The sequence below is a fragment of the Neoarius graeffei genome, chromosome 7, assembly GCF_027579695.1.
Source record: "Neoarius graeffei isolate fNeoGra1 chromosome 7, fNeoGra1.pri, whole genome shotgun sequence".
In the NCBI taxonomy this organism is placed as follows: domain Eukaryota; kingdom Metazoa; phylum Chordata; class Actinopteri; order Siluriformes; family Ariidae; genus Neoarius; species Neoarius graeffei.
This window is the reverse complement of record NC_083575.1, coordinates 3,183,419-3,206,037: the sequence shown is the minus strand read 5'-3', so window position 1 is coordinate 3,206,037 and position 22,619 is coordinate 3,183,419. Positions and strand designations below refer to the sequence as shown.

Genomic DNA, 22,619 nt, shown 5'->3' with positions numbered 1-22,619 from the left:
AAAAATGGTTGTACATCCGGGTCCTGCGACGTGATGACGTCACTGCCCGACGCTGGCAGCTCGGCTGGTTGTACATCCGGGTCCTGCGACGTGATGACGTCACTGCCCGACGCTGGCAGTTCGGCTGGTTGTACATCCGGGTCCTGGCGCTGGCCGTTGTCGGGGTTGTTTACGCGCTGGAGGCCGGGGGCAGCGCAGGAGCACATTTCGGTCAAAAATACCCTTTAACAGCCGCTGAGGTTTGTGTTCCGGGCTGTGAGTGAAGTTGAATGATGCAGAAGCGGCTGATAAGCGGCGGGCAGGTCCGCTCGGCCACTGACTGAACACTTTAATTCAGCACCGAACCTGAGCGCCTCAGCCTGCTGCTGCTCCTCAGCATCTCTCTGTTTCACCACTTCGGGTTTTCGGTAAGTTTAAAAAATATATAGTAGTTGTTGTTTTTTCCTCCCGAGCTGAACCTGTGAAGTTTTAAACATCAGTTAGCCAGCAGGAGCTAACGACTAATCTCTTTCATATACTCGTGTATTATTATTATTATTTTCCTGGTGTACTTTCTCTGGCTGTGTCTCCGCCGTGACACACACACACACCACCTCAGCACACACACACACACCGCGTTATTTCTGACACACAGTCCAATTCTGACACTTTACAACCCTCACATCAAACCGTTTCCCACCCGTATTCCTGACAAATTCCGTCCCTCCTCTCGGATTGGCTGAGAAAGTCTCACTTTTCTGCACGTACCGCTGACCATCCATTCCGGCGTAGGAGGCGGGGCTGTGTTGGCCAATCACAGTTGAGAAGCCGGAACTCGTCGGAATGCGGACGGGAAAAAAAATTACACACCATTACGTAATGCGTTCATTTCAATCAAATGGGAATTTTAAAATGTATGTACGGCAAGTTAAAGAAATAAATCTTAATCACGTGACTGGAATAGGACTTTAATGCAGAGTTTAGGGAAATCAGACGCGCACAGTCAACAACTAGGTATTGTTTACAGTAAACTGTACACACTAGGTGTGTGTGTGTGTGTGTGAGCAATAAACTGCGGCTAAAGCTTACTATATTTAGTGTAGTGAAATGTGTGTGAACCAGAGATAATCTCACTGCCATATAAGGACTCTCAGCTGTGTGTGTGAGAGAGAGATGGAAAGGATGGAGAGCACATACAGGTAGATAGATAAGTGAACAGATGGCTAAAGAAAGATTGTTGATGGACTGACGGACGAATAAAACGATGGATGGATGGATAGTTTGGTGGATTAAGTATTGCCCGGTGGATAAATGGGTGCTGTAGATGGATGGATAAGCAGTTAGGTGGAGTGATGGATAAATGCAGACAGACAGCTGTGTCGACTGATGTTTAGACATGGCATATGTTTAGAAAATCAGCAATTTAACCACCATAACCCTTTGAAAAACTCTCTAAATATCAGCTAAAACTATCAAAGTTCTTAAATAATATTTAGGATGGCTATTGTTTTGTGGATTTTAGCATACATTTTCTGTGGCTTGTGGCAATAATATAGAATTGTACATGATCAAAGTTGATTTTAGCTTGGGTTTTATATTATAAGAAAGAAAGACTGACATTAAGGCGAAGGGAACGATTCTTGTGACAAATTGGTTCAACTTATTCACATCTGTAAAATACAGGCCTAGGTGATATCTTTGGGAGTGGTTTTGATGAATTGCATGTTGCTTTATTTTTGCATGGTGAGGTTGACATTTACATGGAATTGCCCATATATATATATACTAAGTAACTTTAAAAACGCACATTGATAAAACTTGCTGAATTCGTGCTGAGTTTATCTCAAGAAGAAAAGAAATATATCACAATGGAAAAATAACTTCGTTCCGCCCGAATAAGTTCCAAATCTGTGCTCAAATCAGAATTTAAGGGAGTTGTACTCAATAACGTACAATATGACTCGGGTAGTCAATGACATGGACAGGCTTTAATTTTCAAACAAATTTTGCATCCACTGTACACACACACAATCTTGCCTATAAATACCCGGGGGAAGTGATGGGAAAATTGTTATTATTGAAGATGCCACGCCCAAGCCAAAATCAACGTGAACAGGCCATCGGGATGTTGCGTGCCGGAAGTACACAGACAGAGGTCGCCCGGCACTTCGGTGTTCATCATTCGACCATTTCCCGTTTGAGTCAGCGTTACAGACAGACAGGGAGCACCAGGGATCGTCCACGCCCTGGTCAGCCTCGAGTCACGACGCCAGTTCAGGATCAGCACATCAGGCTAGCTCACCTCCGTGACAGATTCCTGACACCCTCAGTCACTGCTGCCACGAAGAGTGAACGCCTTGTTGCAAGCAAACGGAGGTCATACACGATACTGAACCTGTAATTTCGTGAACATGGACCAACTGTCACTTTGAATTTTTTTATTGTGAATTAATTCTTGAGTTTGACAATAAATGTCCTTTATCGATGTTTCAAGATGTGTGTGCATTACATACAATATCATAAATTTCAAATATATGCATGGATCTAAAGTGATATCGTGTTGAATTCCATTGTGCGTTTTTAAAGTTACTTAGTGTAGATGGATGGATGAGTGCACACATCCTTTGTAGATGCTGATGTTGCTCCTCACCTTGTTCTCTCTGTTCCTGCAGGTGTGTGAGGTGTGAGAGATGGGTGCATTCCTGGACAAGCCGAAGATGGAGAAGCAGAACGTTCATGGCGAGGGGAACGGGCTGCGTTACGGCGTGAGCAGCATGCAGGGCTGGCGTGTGGAGATGGAGGACGCTCACACAGCTGTGATCGGCCTCCCACATGGACTCGAGCCCTGGTCCTTCTTCGCTGTGTACGATGGCCATGCCGGCTCTCAGGTCGCCCGCTACTGCTGCGAACACCTGCTTGAGCACATCACCAGCAACCCCGACTTCCAGGTAAGCTTCACAGGAGGAGGAACACGAACACACACACAGATGCTCAGTGTGGAATAAAATCAGTGTATGATGTAACGGCGTTCAGGGCGGCAGTGGAGGAGAGGAGGAGCCGAGCGTGGAGCGCGTCACATCAGGGATCAGAACCGGCTTCCTGCAGATCGATGAGCACATGCGGGAGATGTCGGAGCGGAACCGGAGCGGCTCGACGGCAGTGGGCGCCATGATCTCGCCACATCGCATCTTCTTGATCAACTGCGGTGACTCTCGGGGGCTGCTGAGCCGCGCCGGCGCCGTGCACTTCTCCACGCAGGACCACAAACCCAGCAACCCGCTGGAGAAACAGCGCATCCAGAACGCAGGAGGATCCGTCATGATCCAGGTGAGGATGTGATCAGGACGAATGAATAAATAAGACGTACAGGACGTGGCTGTCACTTTGAGCTGGACACCATGATGATGATGATGAACCTTTTCTTTGTTTAAGTTTGTCTTGGATTCAGTAAATATTGATGTAATGATTGAAATCAGTATTTTATCTGTGAGGTGAAGATGTCAGGAGTGTGCGTTTATTATATTTATTCATTTGACAGGAAAAAGTCTTAATGTTGGAAATTATTTTTTTAAAAAGTATATTTATGTATCGCCTTCAAGAAGTTGCTTTTCTCCAAAACACTGATTTAAATTGCATTAATTTCAGCGAGAATTTTAATCAACTTCTGGACCAAAAGTGGTGCGTGTGTTTTTTTTGTTTTTTTAAACATAGTTGTTGCTAACGACCCACTGTATAAAGGATTCGGCTCCTCCTGTCAGAGTCCCAGCACTCTACTGCTCAATTTTAATTGATGATAAAATAAAATTTCATGACTGTGAGAAGAAAACGGAAGGAAATTCATTTTCCATTCTAGTGTTTTTATTCTGCTGATCCTAAAATCTTTATCTGAGCAGTTACACTCAGAGATGACAAACTCCACGTCTCGGTGCTGTGATGTACAAGTCCATGGTCTCACATGGTAATGTCATGATTTATACCAATGAGTCTTTCACTGATTTTTATGTATTTAATTTCTTCTTTTCCTGGTCCAGCGTGTGAACGGCTCTCTCGCCGTGTCCAGAGCTCTCGGAGATTTCGACTACAAGTGTGTGAGTGGAAAAGGCCCCACGGAGCAGCTCGTTTCCCCCGAACCTGAGGTTTACGCCATCGAACGCTGCGAAGCTGAGGACGAGTTCATCGTTCTGGCCTGCGACGGGATCTGGGACGTGATGACCAACGAGGAGCTGTGTGACTTTGTACGCTCGCGACTGCAGGTCACTGACGACTTGGAGAGAGTGTGCAACGAGATCGTTGATACCTGTCTGTACAAGGTGAGGAGAAACCCAGATATATACACTCAGCATAAAAGGAGGAGGAGCTTGTAGACGTCTGAGGAGGAGGAGCAGCTTGTAGCCTTAAGTGGAAATGTTTCTTGTGTTTTCTGTGATGGTTGCAGGGAAGCAGAGACAATATGAGCGTGGTGCTGGTGTGTTTTAGCGGCGCGCCGAAGGTTTCACCAGAGGCCGTGAAGAGAGAAGCAGAACTCGACAAATACCTGGAGAGCCGAGTCGAGGGTACGAAATGCAGCATGGTGATCCAACACGATGTATTGTATTCGTCTTCATAAACCACACGCTCCCCCTCCCCCCTCCGCAGAGATCCTGAAGAAGCAGAATGATGACAGAGTCCCAGACCTTGTGAATGTGATGCGAACGCTGGCTTCAGAGAGCATCCCAAACTTACCGCCTGGAGGAGAGCTGGCCAGCAAGTGGGTCTTAAACAAACACACACACACACTAATGTTAAAGCTGTACTGCCTTTCAGATTTTTCAAGTGTAGGTCATAAAAATAATATTCCCGATACCCAATTATTTTTGTTTAGTGACTGAAAGCTACCGAATTCAAATCACAGACTTCCATTTTTATTACTTTTTTTTTAAAATAGAACAATTAATGACTTTATCTCCACGTGGCTCTAAATTCTCCGCTATTTTTTCCTGCTTCACCATGACCCAATACAAGATACTACATCATGCATCACGTGGTGGGCTTTCCCTGTTGGCGCAAGGCATTGTGGGATACAAATTTGAAACGGGAGAGTAAAATGGAGGGCGTGAGTGTGCGAATGAAACGTGAAAGAGCGACTACAGTAACGGAAAGAAAGCGAGAAGAAAAGACGTTATGTTCTATACGAAGGAAAGGAAACGCAGGACCAAACTAATAAATATGGGCGCTCAGCGAGCACCTCGGTGTGATCAGCTGTTCGTTTAGCGACAGAATGATGGAACTGTCAGTGCACGCTCAAAGGGAAACCTGTAGATGGCAGTAATGCAACACTGTGGATGCCAGCTGCTGTAAAACCCAAAAGAAGAAGAAGAAGGTAAACCTGCGCATGCGCACACAGACTTCCTCTGTCTGCTTGACTGCGCCAAGCAAGCGATTTCATGCACATTATTTGCTTTAATCCCCTCAAATTAAATAACTTCCCAGCCACAGAATGGCCTGATATTTTGTGAGATATTACAGAAATAAACATCTATCACAATCACCACATTTCAGACGGAACTAAATTTCACCGATTTTATGAAATCGAAAGGCCGTCTAGCTTTAAAACGATGCGACTTCACCTTTTACCAAAGATAACGTCTACAAAAAGGTAACTTCAGAATCACTTTTACTGCCAGGTATGTGAACACACACGAGGAATTTGACTCCGGTTTCACTTAGCTCTCTTAGTACAAACAGATTTTAAAAAATGCTTAGACGAAAAACAAACAAAAAAAAGCTATGTGCATGTAGAATCTTTTGGTGCAAAATGGTGCATAGCACAAGGATGACTTGGTAAATATAAATATACAGTGTGCACAGAATGACAGTATGAGTGTGCAGATATTTCACAGCTGATGTTACTGATATTTGAGTCCGGTTTTAGCTGTTCATCACAGAGACAGCCTGAGGGGGAAAAACTGTTCTTGTGTCTGGTTGTTTTTGCGTACAGTGATCTATATCGCCTCCCAGAGGGGAGAAGTTCAAACAGTTTGTGACCAGGGTGTGATGGGTCTGCAGAGATGTTACCTGCCCGTTTCCTGACTCTGGACAGGTACAGGTCTTGGATGGAGGGCAGGCTGACACCAATCATTTTCTCTGCAGACCTTATTGTCCGTTGCAGTCTGTTCTTGTCCTTTTTGGTGACCGATCCAAACCAAACAGTGATGGAAGAGCAGAGAACAGACTGAATGATGGCAGAGTGGAATCGTGTCAGCAGCTCCTTAGACAGGTTGAGCTTCCTGAGCTGGCGCAGAAAGTACAACCTCTGCTGGGCCTTTTTGATGACAGTGACTGTGTTGGTCTCCCACTTCAGGTCCCGAGAGATTGTGGAGCCCAGAAACCTGAAGGTTTCAACAGCAGTCACAGTGTTGTTGGTGATGGTGATGGGCGGCAGGGTGGGGGGCTCCTCCTAAAGTCCACTGTCATCTCCACAGTTTTGAGCGTGTTCAGCTCCAGATTGTTCTGAGCGCACCAACAGACCAGCCGTTCAACCTCCCGTCTGTATGCAGACTTGTCACCGTCTCGGATGAGGCCGATGACCGTTGTGTCGTCTGCAAATTTCAGGAGTTTAACAGACGGATCTCTTAAGGTGCAGTCGTTGGTGTAAAGGGAGAATAGCAGTGGGGAGAGCACGCACCCCTGGGGAGCGCCAGTGCTGATAGTCCGGGTGCTGGATGCGATGCTCCCCAGCCTCACCTGCTGCTTCCTGTCAGTCAGGAAGTTTATAATCCACTGACTGGTGGAGGAGGGCACAGTGAGCTTGGTGTGGAGGATGTCTGGAACGATGGTGTTGAACGCCGAACTGAAGTCCACGAACAGGATCCTGGCGTACGTCCCTGCAGAGTCAAGGTGTTGCAGGATGTAGTACAGTCCCATATTGATTGCATCATCCGTTGACCTGTTTGCCCAGTAAGCAAACTGCAGGGGGTCCAGCAGGGGGTCTGTGATGTCCTTCAGGTGTGACAACACCAGTCTCTCGAAGGACTTCATGACTACAGATGTGAGGGCTACAGGCCTGTAGTCATTCAGTCCTGTGATGGTGGTTTTCTTGGGAACCAGGATTACTGTGGAGCGTTTGAAGGATGAGGGGACTTCACACAGCTCCAGGGATCTATTGAAGATCTGGGTGAGGATGGGAGCCAGCTGATCAGCACAGACCTTCAGACAGGAGGGTGGTGCACCGTCTGGGCCGGGTGCCTTCCTGATCTTCTGTCTGCAAAAAAGCTGACAAACATCCTCTTCCCAGATCTTGAGTGCTGGTGTGGGGTCAGAGGCGAGAGGAGGCAGAATAGCAGGGGGTGTAAATGGGTCTTTAATGTCTGAGGGGGGGGAGAGGTGTGAATGTGTCAAATCTGCAGTAGAACACCAACTCATCAGCCAGTTGATGGTTCATTGCAGTGTTGGGGATGGTCTCCTGTAGCTGGTGATATTCTTCAAGCCTCTCCACACTGACGCCGGATCGTTGGCTGAAAGGCTGTTTTTGATCCTTTCAGCGTAGCTCCTCTTAGCTGCTTTTACCTCTTTTGTCAGTGTGTTTCTGGCCTGTTTGTACCGGACTCTGTCCCCACTTCTGTAGACCTCCTCCTTGGCCTGGCGAAGGTGTCTGAGTTTTGCAGTGAACCAGGGTTTGTTGTTGTACACTACCGTTCAAAAGTTTGGGGTCACTTTGAAATGTCCTTATTTTTGAAAGAAACGCACTGTTCTTTTCAATGAAGCTCACTTTAAACTAATCAGAAATCCACTCTATACATTGCTAATGTGGTAAATGACTATTCTAGCTGCAAATGTCTGGTTTTTGGTGCAATATCTCCATAGGTGTATAGAGGCCCATTTCCAGCAACTCTCACTCCAGTGTTCTAATGGTACAATGTGTTTGCTCATTGCCTCAGAAGGCTAATGGATGATTAGAAAACCCTTGTACAATCATGTTAGCACAGCTGAAAACAGTTGAGCTCTTTAGAGAAGCTATAAAACTGACCTTCCTTTGAGCCGATTGAGTTTCTGGAGCATCACATTTGTGGGGTCGATTAAATGCTCAAAATGGACAGAAAAATGTCTCGACTATATTTTCTATTCATTTTACAACTTATGGTGGGAAATAAAAGTGTGACTTTTCATGGAAAACACAAAATTGTCTGGGTGACCCCAAACTTTTGAACGGTAGTGTATGTGCGGAAGGTCTTGGTGGGCACACACACACATCCTCACAAAAACTGATGCAAGATGTCACGGTATCAGTCAGTTCATGAAGGTCTGAAGCTGCAGCCTCAAAAACACTCCAGTCAGTGCAGTCAAAGCAGGCTTGTAGTTCCACTTTGGCCTCATCGGACCATCTCCTCACCGTCTTGACTACAGGCGCAGATTTCAGCTTCTGCCTGTAGGTCGGGATAAGATGAACCATACAGTGATCAGGTAGTCCCAAGGCTGCACGGGGGACAGAGTGGTATGAGTCCTTTAAAAGTGTAACAATGGTCCAGAGTGTTAGATTCCCTGGTGGGACACTTAATGTGCTGTTTATATTTTGGCAGTTCGTGGCTGAGGTTTGCTCTGTTAAAGTCCCCCAAAACGATGAGCAAAGAGTCCGGGTGTTTTTTCTCCACGTTGTTTATCTGGTCAGCCAGGTGTTGTAATGCCTCAGTAACACAACCCTGAGGGGGGATGTAGACTCCAACCAGAATAAACGAGGAAAACTCTCGCGGAGCATAAAACAGTTTGCAGTTTATGAATAATGTCTCCAGATGAGGACTGCACGATTTGTTTAGAACCGTGACATCGGTACACCAACCTTCGTTAATGTAAAAGCAGACTCTGCCTCCCCTCGTTTTCCCCGTGAGCTCCGTTTCGCGGTCCGCTCGGTGCAGGTGAAATCCAGGCAGGTGGAGAGAAGAGTCCAGGATGTGCTCACCGAGCCAGGTTTCGGTGAAGCACAAGGCAGCAGATCTGTTAAAATCCATGTTGATTGTGTTGAGGAGCAGCAGTTCGTCCATCTTATTGGCCAGAGAGCGGACGTTAGCCAGGTGAATAGACGGGAGCGCAGTGCGAAACCCCCGCTGCCTCAGCCTGACAAGTGCGCCGGCTCGCTTCCCCTGGTGTCTTCGGCGTCCTTGGCGGAGACCATAGAGAGTTGCTGCTCCTCCAACAAGTAGCTCTGGAAAACTTTCCGGATCGATGAAAACCGATGAAAAAACTTTACTGGTGGTTATTCCGATGTTTGAGTTCTTCTCTGGAGTATGTGACCAGAGAAGAAGCGCAAGAAACACAACAAATACACAAAAACGTAGAAAGTACGAGAGAGCGAAGTACCGAGGCAACCGTCCGCGGCGCCATCTTAGTATATTCCTTCATGATCAATAAAGTTTTGTGATTCAGTGTAAAACAAATGTTTCACCTGAAGACAGACAGACAGAAAATGAGGGTTGGGGGCTCAGTGCTTTTGAGGGTGTCAGTGTTGATGCACGTTGTCAGACATGAGGCAGAACTCCGTGGTCAGCTGTACAGAATGATGGATTAAATGTTCCTGAGAAATAAAGCACCTCCCACTTGACTGACCAATCAGAATATCAGAAGGCTGATTTAATGTTCATTATCACATGAGTTTTATTTACAGTGAAGGAGATAAAAAGGGACAGGAGGAGTGGAACGTACTGGAGAAAGAGTGAAGATGAGAGACAGACAGCAAGAGACAGTGAGAGAGAGACAGAAGGCGAGAGGTAGAGACAGACAGACAGGCAGACACAGAAGGCGAGAGGGAGAGACAGACAGATGGGCAGACACAGAAGGCGAGAGGGAGAGACGGGCAGACACAGAAGGCGAGAGGGAGAGACAGACAGACGGGCAGACACAGAAGGCGAGAGGGAGAGACAGACAGACGGGCAGACACAGAAGGCGAGAGGGAGAGACAGACAGACGGGCAGACACAGAAGGCGAGAGGGAGAGACAGACAGACGGGCAGACACAGAAGGCGAGAGGGAAAGACAGACAGACGGGCAGACACAGAAGGCGAGAGGGAGAGACAGACAGACGGGCAGACACAGAAGGCGAGAGGGAGAGACAGACAGACGGGCAGACACAGAAGGCGAGAGGGAGAGACGGGCAGACACAGAAGGCGAGAGGGAGAGACGGGCAGACACAGAAGGCGAGAGGGAGAGACGGGCAGACACAGAAGGCGAGAGGGAGAGACGGGCAGACACAGAAGGCGAGCGGGAGAGACGGGCAGACACAGAAGGCGAGCGGGAGAGACGGGCAGACACAGAAGGCGAGAGGGAGAGACAGACAGACAGAAGGCGAGAGGGAGAGACAGACACAGGAGGCGAGAGGGAGAGACGGGCAGACACGGGAGGCGAGAGGGAGAGACGGGCAGACACGGGAGGCGAGAGGGAGAGACGGGCAGACACGGGAGGCGAGAGGGAGAGACGGGCAGACACGGGAGGCGAGAGGGAGAGACGGGCAGACACGGGAGGCGAGAGGGAGAGACGGGCAGACACGGGAGGCGAGAGGGAGAGACGGGCAGACACGGGAGGCGAGAGGGAGAGACGGGCAGACACGGGAGGCGAGAGGGAGAGACGGGCAGACACGGGAGGCGAGAGGGAGAGACGGGCAGACACGGGAGGCGAGAGGGAGAGACCTTTGAAATCATAAATTGAACTTTGTAACAAACAGCTTTTATTTATTTTTCCAGGCGAAGCATCGTTGAAGCCGTATATAACAAACTCAACCCCTACAGGAATGAGGACACAGTAAGTATATATACACGTGTGTGTGTGTGTGTGTGTGTGTGTGTGTGTGTGTGTGTGCGCGCATGCTTATATTGTACACCCATAAACTCATTCTGTCTGCACATGAAACCTCGATCACTGAAACACATTTACACACTCCATGTTTCACACACCTGACTCAGCGTGTCGAGTGTGTGAGCGTGACACGAATCTGACACGTTAACGAATGTGTTGTAGCTCGTTACCTCTTAAAACGTGACGAGGCGAGACGCCACTGATCCTGCAGATCTCTGACTGGGTGCTGCAATCTGATTGGTCCAGTCAGTAGCTCAGCTAAGAACAGGAAGTGACCGAACATCCTTCCACTCATCCCTTCATCTAAATCAGTGTGATAACACTTAAAGCTGACGACACACACACACACACACACACAGAGCGCTGAGTGGCGTCTCACTGCCTGCTCTTCTTCCTCTTCTCTCACTAAAGGACTCTGCATCCGCTGATGACGTGTGGTAGCATTTTACAGCACACACACACACCCCTTCCCCACGCCTCTCCGGCTTCTCTCTCTCTCACTCTCACACACACACACAGAGGAACCGACAGGACGCCAGCCGAAGAGGAGGAATGAGGGACTCATCCCTTTACACTCAGCTACACTCACAATGGGACATTATATTCCTTTATTTTTTATTTTCCTGATGTCTTTTTTTTTCGGGGGGGGGCTGTAATTAATTTGATTCACATTGTCATGTGTGTTTGTATATTTGTTTTTGAAGTGCAATTGTTTTTAAAAAAGAAAAAAAAGGAAGAAAAAAGCCTGTATCAAATGCAGCTTGTTATTAAATGTATAAAAAGTCTTACTTTAACCTAAACCTTATAAAATTTAAAAAAAAAGAAAATGTTTATGCACTATCTGCCTTGTCATAGGAAATGTCGACTCTCAGTAAGTTCCTGGTTCCTTGAGCTCTTGTTTTCCTTTCCGTTTCCATCAGGCGTGTGCCGACGGTGCGCTTCAGCATTGCGATATTTGAAGGAAATAAGCCTGGCAGCGTCCGACACGCTTCTAAACTGTATTGTATGATAATAATAAGTCATTATGGGATAAAGCAGAACCGACGGTCCAGGACAGGACTCTGAGCCCGAGCTCTCTGATTGGGCCTTGTTCTCGTGGGCGTTCCTGTGGGGAGTTGCCTGCTGGTTGCCATGGTTTCTCTGGTAGTGTAACACGACTGCAGAAACGCAGCGAGCCACAGAACGGACACAAAACCGTGCGTTCGGCCACAAATCAGACGTCTTCCTCCCAAAGAAATAACACCATGTACAGCTGGTTCAGGAGTTGTGAATGTGCTGAACCTAAACACATGGATACTGTTTCTTCCACCCCAGCCATCTTCTCCTCTTTACACTCAGCACCGATGGGCTTTTGCAAAATCCCCTGCGTTCAGCTATAACATTAGAAAACCACGTTGTTCTTCACACGGTGCTCTGAGCGTCTGGATCTCAGACACGATGCGTTCCCAGCTGGACAGAAACTAAAATGATGGCTGTGTTCACGTTCCTGTAATTAAACGTGCTGCAGTAACATGGTGGGAATCTTCACTTTTTAAAATGGTTCACGAGGGTCTCTTCCCTCCCTTTTCATTTCTTTACGATGGTTTGTGCCGGAGGACGGTCTGCTCCCCCGGTCTGCTGCCCCAGTCTGGTGTCGTCGCTCGTTTCCGTTCCCACAGCTGAGTCATGCGCGAGTCATTACCGGCCATCACTGCTCTGAGTTTAAAGACACTAGGTCGGTTTGGTTGTTTCCGAGTCCTTTCCGAACACGACAGATGCATTTTAGGGAACAGAAACACTATCTGCCTCTGCACCATCCTCCTGTTCTCACCCTCCACGGCACCACGCTGCGTCCATCAAATATCGCGGTGTACCACATCACCGCTCATTGGCACACGCTTGATTTCAGACTTTTTTTTTTTTTCCCCTGCTCCTTTGATGAAACGGGTAAACGATAACAGGCTTACAGCGCAGAGAGCTTATTCTCTTTTCTTTAACAGATCCATTTGTTTTCTTTGCTTGTTGTTGTTTTTTCCTTGATCGGCACATACGACACATCGCTTCAGCGAGAGAGAGAGAGTTTTACAGTCCAGATTTAACGTCTTTCTTTCTGAATAATTGTTCATGTTTTTGAAGGGGGGAAAAAAAGAAAATCATCAACTCTTCCTTAGAACCAAGCTCGTGTGTGTGTGTGTAAAATGCTGAATTTTCCTCCAAATCCACAGAACACTGTATTGTTGGAGCTTTTTCCTCTAAGAAAAGTGTAATTTTTTTTTTTTTGAATTATAATTGTGTTGTATTCCTGAGCTGTGTTCCAATATTTTCTTTTTAATTGTGCCCTCGTTCACTTCCCCTTTACCCTGATTACTGTGTATTAAAACTAATTACAAGAAACTCTAGTTCAGATCCGAGGAGCTCCACACTGTTAATGAGATTACAGTTGTGAGGTGATGCGTGTCGTACGGTACATAAGCCACGCTTACAATCTACGCACAACAGAGAATTCAGGAAAACACAAACACACAAGCACAAACGTTAGGTTTTTTTTTTTTCTTGTTTGTTTAAACAGACTTTTGTCTTCAGGCTCCTTTCACTGAATTGTTTCTGATGTTAATTAACATGAATAATTAATAAGGCGAGTTTTAATACACAGTAAACCCACAGTGATTTAGTCCAGGTGTTAATGACTTGGTGTATTAAAGCTGATGTTCACAGAGGTTGCAAAGCCTTCAAGTCAAGCATTCAGGCATCGGATACAAGTTTACTCTACACTAAATTTAAAAAAATATATATATATATTTTTTAAATTTAGTGTAAAGAGGTCTTTAGAAGAAAGGTCGCCGTGTTCGACAGAGAACCATTTAAGTGTTTTTGTTTAATTGTTAGACTTGTTTTGTTGGCATTATGAAGAAAAAAAAAACTTTTATTTGCTTTTTTTTTTAAACACACTGTAGTAGTGCATTCTGGGTAAGTTGTGGTCAAGGAGTTGTAAGAATTTGCACTGATGGAAAGAAAAACACCAGGACGGGGCAGCGCAGAGGATTTCAGGATCTTGGGGAAGTGGATGAGGCGACGAGGGTGTATTTATTTGTTTAAAAAAAAAAAGGGCAAGAAAATTGGGACACAGCCCTGGAGCATCTTAAGCCGACTGCAAGCTTACACACGTTACACTGTGTTCTTCAGCCAGTGTGTGTGTGTGTGTGTGTGTGTGGATGCTTTTGCTTGTTTTTGCCATGTTGTTCTTTCTGCCATTTTTATACTTTTTCAGAAGAGAACAAAACACCAAGCTTTTTTTTTTCCCCACTTTGCGTGTGCGTTCCTCAAGCTCTGGGATGTTTGATTTTTATTTCCTTTTTAAATCGGGAGCATGTCTGAACACTGTTTGTTGCTAGGGTGTGATTGCTTTAAAGGACTTTGACTCCCCCCCGGCATAATGCTGTAAATGTTTCTGCAAAAATGAAATCAGATTTTAGAAAGAACGTTACTTACTTTCTCTATCTCTCTCTCACACACACACACACACACACACACACACACGTGTTCACTGTACTACAGCCCTGTTTACTTCTTTAAGACCTGGTGGCGAGTTTAGCGTGTGTGTGTGTGTGTGTGTGTGCGCCTCCCTCCTGCTGAGCCGAACCGCAATAATAAACCAGATTCCTAAAATATATATATGTATATTATTATTTTCAGAATTTGTTCCTTGGATTAATGTCAGCGTTAATGAATCGGCCCGCTGTTCAGATTGAAATGTTGCATTGGTAAACCTCACAAGGTCATTTATTTAATAAAAAAAAAAAGTAATTATTATAGTAACAGAATCGACAATCTAATGATGGATAATGAATCTAAACAGGTGGTGAATATTTTTGAAACAGAAGCGTCCTGTTGGTCTGTCCGTCCAGTCGTTTGTTTTCTGTCCTGTGGAGACTGGAAGGAAAGGTTTCATGCTTTTCATTGGCGCTGAATAAAGCTGTTAAACGCTCTGCACTCCTTCACCACGGAAACGGACAAAAACTAACCACAGCCCCGCGTTTAAACACTACAGCGTTGCATTAGCGCAGGTTTATTTGTTTGGGCTGAGGTGATGACCTGAGAGCAGTCTCACCACACCTGCTTCAGGATCGGTTAATGATTTCATGAGGACGGAAGGAGGGAAGGTTCGAGCCCATTTCACTGATTTGTTCAATTGTCTAATAAACAAGCATCAGCCCAATAATACTTTACAAATAGTCGAGTTTATATATTTGTGTTAATGTTAAACATTTGTAAGCTGTAACGGAGCTTTTTAACGTGGGAAAGGGAACTCATCTGGAGTGGAGCTCTGTACAGACTTCTACAGCGTGAGGGTCTGAAACATCACTCCGCTGCCTGGAGGAGAAGATTAGCGGCAGGGCAATACGACAGACATGATCATGATACCTGAAGTTACTGATACAAGACGGGGTCAGTATGGTGTCGGGCTCCGACCAAACCTGGGGCAGCAAAGCAAAATAGAACTTTAAAAAAAGTTCTTTCATTTCATTTACTTTCATTTCATTCCTCCAGAAATAAATTGCTGTACATTTGAAGGGGTGTAAAAAAAAAAAATCCAAAAAGAAAAGAACATTCTCCAATTTTGAAGATTTAAAGGAACAGTCCACCGTACTTCCATAATGAAATATGCTCTTATCTGAATTGAGACGAGCTGCTCCGTACCTCTCCGAGCTTTGCGCGACCTCCCAGTCAGTCAGACGCGCTGTCACTCCTGTTAGCAATGTAGCTAGGCTCAGTATGGCCAATGGTATTTTTTGGGGCTGTAGTTAGATGCGACCAAACTCTTCCACGTTTTTCCTGTTTACATAGGTTTATATGAGCAGTGATATGAAACAAGTTCAGTTACACAAATTGAAACGTAGCGATTTTCTATGCTATGGAAAGTGCGCACTATAATGAGAGGCGTACTAACACCTTCTGCGCGCTTCGGCAGCGCATTGATACGGAGCTCAGATATCAATGCGCTGCCAAAGCGTGCAGAAGGTGTTAGTACGCCTGTCATTATAGTGCGCACTTTCCATAGCATAGAAAATCGCTACGTTTCAATTTGTGTAACTGAACTTGTTTCATGTCACTGGTCATATAAACCTATGTAAACAGGAAAAACACGGAAGAGTTTGGTCGCATCTAACTACAGCCCCAAAAAATACCATTGGCCATGCTGAGCCTAGCTACATTGCTAACAGGAGTGACAGCGCGTCTGACTGACTGGGAGGTCGCGCAAAGCTCGGAGAGGTACGGAGCAGCTCGTCTCAATTCAGATAAGAGCATATTTCATTATGGAAGTACGGTGGACTGTTCCTTTAAAGACAAACATCTAAAATCAGCTGCTGCTAGTTTTGAAGATAATTTTCACAATACAACGTGTGGCCGTTAAATAACGAGACTCGCGCTGCAGTTCTGTTTTAATAATAAAGAAATCTTTTTCACGCGTCGATTGCTTTCTTCCTCAGCGCGTTTCCCTCACACGCTGCTGCGTTCTGCTCCAACACTAACACTGATCCCAGCAGGGCAGCGGGTCGTCTTCTGTTTGTCGTCTCAGAAGCTCCGTCCTTTTTCTTCTTCACTCCTGGAACTGACTCGAAACGGGTTCCCTTGATTTTAGTGAAAAGGAAAGAACTGCATGGTGCTCAATCAAGTCCTGCGATGTGTTTCTCCGAGTATACTGGAGCGGCGTCTTCAGTTTCACAAAAAAAACTCAAATTAAGGCCGTGCTCAATTTTTGAACCGACCATTTTTATAATGTCAGAAAAGACACGTCCACACAAGACTTCAACTTTCACCTTCATAAACAACAGGCATGTAATGATTCATCACGCAACAATAAAATCACCGTACGATTTCATGACGATTCAAATCAGTGTGGAATCTCTGTGTTTCCTCTGCTGTAATTGTGTTCAGACAGCAGAGGGATCGCAGGAACACACGACTTCACTGGAGGCGGAAGTAAAACAGCTCTAATGGTACAAAAAACATGTAAAATGTCAGCGCTGGAGCGTGATTGTGTACGAATAGATTTAACAAGAAATCAGAGCGAGCTCTCTTTTTACAGATTGCTGACCGATAAAGAAAAGAGAAGCAAATAGAGGAAGAACAAAATGTTCAGATAGCAACACTTCCATTTTTAATAAAAGGAATATTTTAGTTAATAGGCAATTATATTTGACTCCAACCTTTACAAATGTCGGGAAATTATTATTCTTGGTTTTTAAACCGAGACGGCCTTTCGATTTCATAAAATCGGTGAAATTTAGTTCCGTCTGAAATGTGGTGATTGTGATATCTGTTTATTTCTGTAATATCTCACAAAATATCAGGCCATTCTGTGGCTGGGAAGTTATTTAATTTGAGGGGATTAAAGCAAATAATGTGCATGAAATCGCTCGCTTGGCGCAGTCAAGCAGACAGAGGAAGTCCGTGTGCGCATGCGCAGGTTTACCACCTTCTTCTTTTGGGTTTTACAGCAGCTGGCATCCACAGTGTTGCATTACTGCCATCTACAGGTTTCCCTTTGAGCGTGCACTGACAGTTCCATCATTCTGTCGCTAAACGAACAGCTGATCACACCGAGGTGCTCGCTGAGCGCCCATATTTATTAGTTTGGTCCTGCGTTTCCTTTCCTTCGTATAGAACATAACGTCTTTTCTTCTCGCTTTCTTTCCGTTACTGTAGTCGCTCTTTCACATTTCATTCACACACTCACGTCCTCCATTTTTCTCTCTTGTTTCAAATTTGTATCCCACAATGCCTTGCGCCAACAGGGAAAGCCCACCACGTGATGCATGGCGTAGTATCTTGTATTGAGTCATGGTGAAGCAGGAAAAAATAGCGGAGAATTTAGGGCCACGTGGAGATAAATTCATTAATTGTTCTATTTAAAAAAAAAGTAATAAAATTGGAAGTCTGTGATTTGAATTCAGTAGCTTTCAGTCACTAAACAAAAATAATTGGGTGTCGGGAAAATTCTTTTTATGACCTACACTTGAAAAATCTGAAAGGCAGTACAGCTTTAAGAAAATGAAATTTTTTTTTATTTTTTAATTTAGCAAAAGGAATATTTAAGTTGATAATATAGGAAAATCAAATCATGAACGCAGTTCTGTAAATCAGATTGTGAACTGGGCGAATCGTTACACAGCTTTCAGGAGCTGAAGCTCATTGGTCAACGGAAACCACATGGTCTCTCAGTCTCATTATTAAATTGCCACACCTCGTATCTCTGAAATGTATATTGTGATGTAATTAATCACAATATTGATAATCACTCGATTGCCCCGCCCTGATCCTGGTGGCAGGTGAGGGGAAGGGTGTGGTTTTTAAGCTGTAAATTAATCTCCAGCACTGAGCTTCTCAGAAACGGTGGAGATACAGAACCAACAAATCTAAAACTCATCACTTTATCAGATCAGGAACGACGCAACACTGATGAACACCACGCCGTCTCTTTTTTCCTAAATCATCACCTTCAGCCGGTTCTCAGAGTGCGTCTGTGGGGTTTTTAATTTATTTAGATAGAGCACATTCCACACAAATAAAGTTTTATTCATTATACACAAACAAAGTTATTCGTCTGATCTGATCAGCTGAATGACTTTAATCCAAACCTCAGACACTCAGGAATCAAAATAAAGTCTCTGTATTTTCTGAATTAAAATTCTAAGTGAGTTTTGTGTAAAACGGAGGAATAAAATGTTCCGCATCTGTGAGAAAGAGCCAGAATTTTGAAAGGATTGTTCATTGAATAAAATTTGTAATTCGGTCTGTTTTATTTATTTATGGGTTACTGCAACAGTTTTATTCAGTATATAAAAGTAATGACACCCCCATCCTGCTGCAGAAACACAGTTCGATGTTTGTGTGTCCTGTCCAGAGAGGAAGTGTGACTCGGATCAGCCCCACGCTCCTGTTCGACACCTTTAAATTACCTTTATTCAGATTTACTTTTTCAGATCACGCGATATAAAATCAAACACGTCGAATACGGATAGTCTGTGAAACTAAAGTGTTGTGTTATGAATACTTTATTTCATGTGACACACTCATGCATGAAAACACAAACTTGGAAAGTGTGTTTAGAGCAAATAAGGATCACAGTATACACACACACACACACACACACACAGCAATATTTTACATCATGACCAAATGCCTTGTCCTTGTTTTATATCTTGATTTTTATTTTATTATATTTGATCTTTTTTGCATTTTGCTTTGGTCCACACTCTGTGTGTGTGTGTGTGTGTGTGTGTGTGTGTGTGTGTGTGTGTGTGTGTGTGTAAATGCCATGGAGCAGGTCTGTGTGACATTTACACATCCTTAAAAAAGTCTACAGTTATGATCTTATGACGTGTGAAATTGACGATTACTGTTTTAATCTCTAATGTTCTCACACACACACACACACACACAGCTGTTTTCTAAAACAAGGAAAACATTTCAAATGTAACAGGAGACGTGTTTCAATGGGGTCAAAGTCATTTACACTGAATATGATAATTTAATGTTGAATTCATGATCAGCTCCTGATAGTTCAATTAGCCTGTGTGTGTGTGTGTGTGTAAATTAAACCAGTGTAAGGTTATTTTATTCCTGTTTCTTCTCCCCGTGGTCAGTTGTTCAGGTTCTGTCTCTCACTCATAAGCTAACGCGTGTTTGATGTCAGGAAATGTTGATGTATATTTGTATTTTTTTTTTTTGAAAGATGGACAGAATAATGACCGGAACATTCTCCTCTTCTCTAACTCACTGTAACCCAAACACTCATCTTTTAACCTTTGGTTCTTGTTGTCATGTTAAAATGAGTTCACACTGAGAATAAACAGATTTATTTGGGGAAACGAGGAGCTGGTGTCAGTGATTTACACACCATCACGGGGTCGTCCTGTACACAGCACAGCAGGAAAACTTACTGAATATTATTCAACACACACACACACACACACACACACACACACACACCCCTTGGCTGATCCACTGCATTACTTTATTTGAACTCGGGAGTGTGTGAATGGTGCAGTGTGTAACAGCATGGTGTGTTTATCTGCATGTTTTATGGAGAGAAACCGTCGAGGAGGAAATGATTTGTGGAGCTTCAGGGTTCTCTCCAAACATGGAGACAGATCTGTCTGTCTGTCTTTCTCTCTCTCACCGTCTTTCTCTCTTTGTCTCTGTCTCTCTCTCCCTCTGTCTCTTACTCCATGCCTGTCTCTTTCTCACTCTCTCTCCCTCTGTCTCTCACTCTCACATTCTCTCTCTCTCTCTCTCCCCCATCTCTTTCACTGTCTCACAAGCCGTCTCTCTCACTGTCTCATGCTCCATCTCACAATCTGTCTCTCTCTCACTGTCTCACATTCTCTCTCTGATCTGTCTGTCTTTCTCTCTGTCTGTTTCTCTCTCACTGTCTTTCTCTTTGTCTCTGTCTCTCTCTCCCTCTGTCTCTTACTCCATGCCTGTCTCTTTCTCACTCTCTCACACTGTCTGTCTCTCACATGCTCTCTCTCTCTCTCCCCCATCTCTTTCACTGTCTCACAAGCCGTCTCTCACTGTCTCACGCTCCATCTCACAATCTGTCTCTCTCTCTCTCTCCATCTCTTTCACTATCTCACAAGCTGTCTCTCTCACTGTCTCATGCTCCATCTCACAATCTGTCTCTCTCTCACATTCTCTCTCTCTCTCTCTCTCTCTCTCTGTCTGATCTGTCTGTCTCTCTCTGTCTGTTTCTCACTGTCTTTCTCTCTTTGTCTCTGTCTCTCTCTCCCTCTGTCTCTTACTCCATGCCTGTCTCTTTCTCACTCTCTCACACACTGTCTCTCACTGTCACATGCTCTCTCTCTCTCTCTCTCTCCCTCCCCATCTCTTTCACTATCTCACAAGCTGTCTCTCACTGTCTCACGCTCCATCTCACGATCTGTCTGTCTCTCTCTCCCCATCTCTTTCACTATCTCACAAGTCGTCTCTCTCACTGTCTCATGCTCCATCTCACAATCTGTCTCTCACTGTCTCACATTCTCTCTCTCTGTGTCTGATCTGTCTGTCTTTCTCTTTGTCTCTGTCTCTCTCTCCCTCTGTCTCTTACTCCATGCCTGTCTCTCTCCCTCTCTCCCTCCCCATCTTTCACTGTCTCACAAGCCGTCTCTCTCTCTCTCTCTCTCACTGTCTCATGCTCCATCTCACGATCTGTCTCTCTCTCTCCCCCCCATGTCTTTCACTGTCTCACAAGCTGTCTCTCTCACTGTCTCATGCTCCATCTCACAATCTGTCTCTCTCTCACCGTCTCACATTCTCTCTCTCTCTCTCTCTCTCTCTCTCTCTCTCTCTCTCTCCCTCTTTCATGCTCCATCTCTCGTCTCACACTCTCTGTCTCTCTCTCTTACTGTCTCACATTCCATCTTTCTCACTGTCTCACACTCTCTAATAAATTTATTTCCTCTTCTGTGTCTGTTTTTGGAATCTCCATTTAAACTTGGATTTAACTGTCACACTTTCATCCCATCTCCTTTATTTCTCTTTTCTTCCAGTCACTTTGTCTCTCTCTCTCTGTCTCCAGGACCCCGTCATCCTTTTATTCCGAGGCTTCAGTTAAATCAGGAGGAAGGAAACTCGCAGTGCAGCGCTTCAGTGTGTGTGTGTTAGTTATTTATCAGAATTTATATTTAAGTGGTGCTGATTCCTCTCCATGTCTGTCCCCTCCCCTCCCCCGAGAGAGAGGGATTTTCTTTTTACTTGATAATGATAATTCCGCTCAACAGACCAGACTCGAGTGTGTAAGTTCACAAAAAGCACTGACATTCCAACTAACGAAACACTTGACAAATAGTACTTTTTTTTTTTCATTACAAGGAAAGACGGTCACGGTGTAAAACGGTGAGAAGGAAGCGCAGTTTGAGCAGAACCTGGTTCACTCCTGAGCAAAGCTCATCACAGAAGCAGTCTGAGCTTGGTTTTAAACAGCTCAGAGTCTCGACACCCTGGAAATGACTGCTGGGTTTGAGTCGCTGTTAGGAGCGATCAGTATCCGGGTTATGATTGCATCATGTCTTTATTAATTAATTACTTAGCACCAACCAGAGCTGAAGAATATCACTGAAATCATTACTGAGATGACTAACGTTGGCTTCGACTCGACTCTGTGGCAAAAGTGGAATCTGGAGTTACTCCGTTTTCAACCTCGGTGAGTTTGAGCTGCAAAGTGGGGAATAAAACATTAGCCTCCACGATCACGTCCACGAGCTCATCAGCTCACGTCAGTGATCCGAGTGATGAGGTTCCCCTTGGATTTACTTTCTCAAACAGTGCCCTGGACAGTCATTAACCAACTCGACATCTCACCTCCTAAACACGTCTCCAGCTAACTGAGTGAAAGTCTGTTCGAAAAGATCGCTGTGACAAACTCGGAGTTTAGGAAACTTTCCGAGGAGGAATTCCAAGTAGTGTGAAGTCAGAAACTGTCAGGTTACGAGGTTAACTGAAACGCAGCAGAACGCTGTTACACTGAGACCAAGGTTCAGATCACAGCCGTGGGAACGTGATGCTGAAACACACACTTTAGACTTCAGATAAAGCTTCCTAAAGTGGGGCGTTTGATTGGAGAGCTCGTTTCTGTTTATTGAACACTGTAGATATTAAAAGCAGAGGGCTTTAAAATGTCTAATAATTAACAGCCCAGAATTAGTGCATTAATGGAAATGTTGCGAAAAACAATAAAATGAACAATAATCCAGCATTAATCTTAAAAACCAAAGGTTATGTCAGGCAGGGACTTTCTATTAAGACCAGGACCTTCAGTCTACAGTTCAGTATCGCACTCAG

At 44.8% G+C, this 22,619-nt stretch overlaps 1 protein-coding gene across 1 annotated transcript; it reads left to right on the top strand.

Moving 5' to 3' along the window:
- The first annotated feature begins 77 nt into the window (after positions 1–77).
- Positions 78–14,445, top strand: ppm1aa (protein phosphatase, Mg2+/Mn2+ dependent, 1Aa). Its single transcript, XM_060925157.1, has 8 exons — positions 78–407; positions 2,652–2,927; positions 3,013–3,306; positions 4,011–4,289; positions 4,415–4,532; positions 4,615–4,726; positions 10,685–10,742; positions 11,208–14,445. Exons 2-8 carry the CDS (start codon positions 2,670–2,672, stop codon positions 11,235–11,237), a joined length of 1,149 nt encoding a protein of 382 aa, XP_060781140.1. The 5' UTR covers positions 78–407; positions 2,652–2,669; the 3' UTR covers positions 11,238–14,445.
- The last annotated feature ends 8,174 nt before the right edge of the window (positions 14,446–22,619 follow it).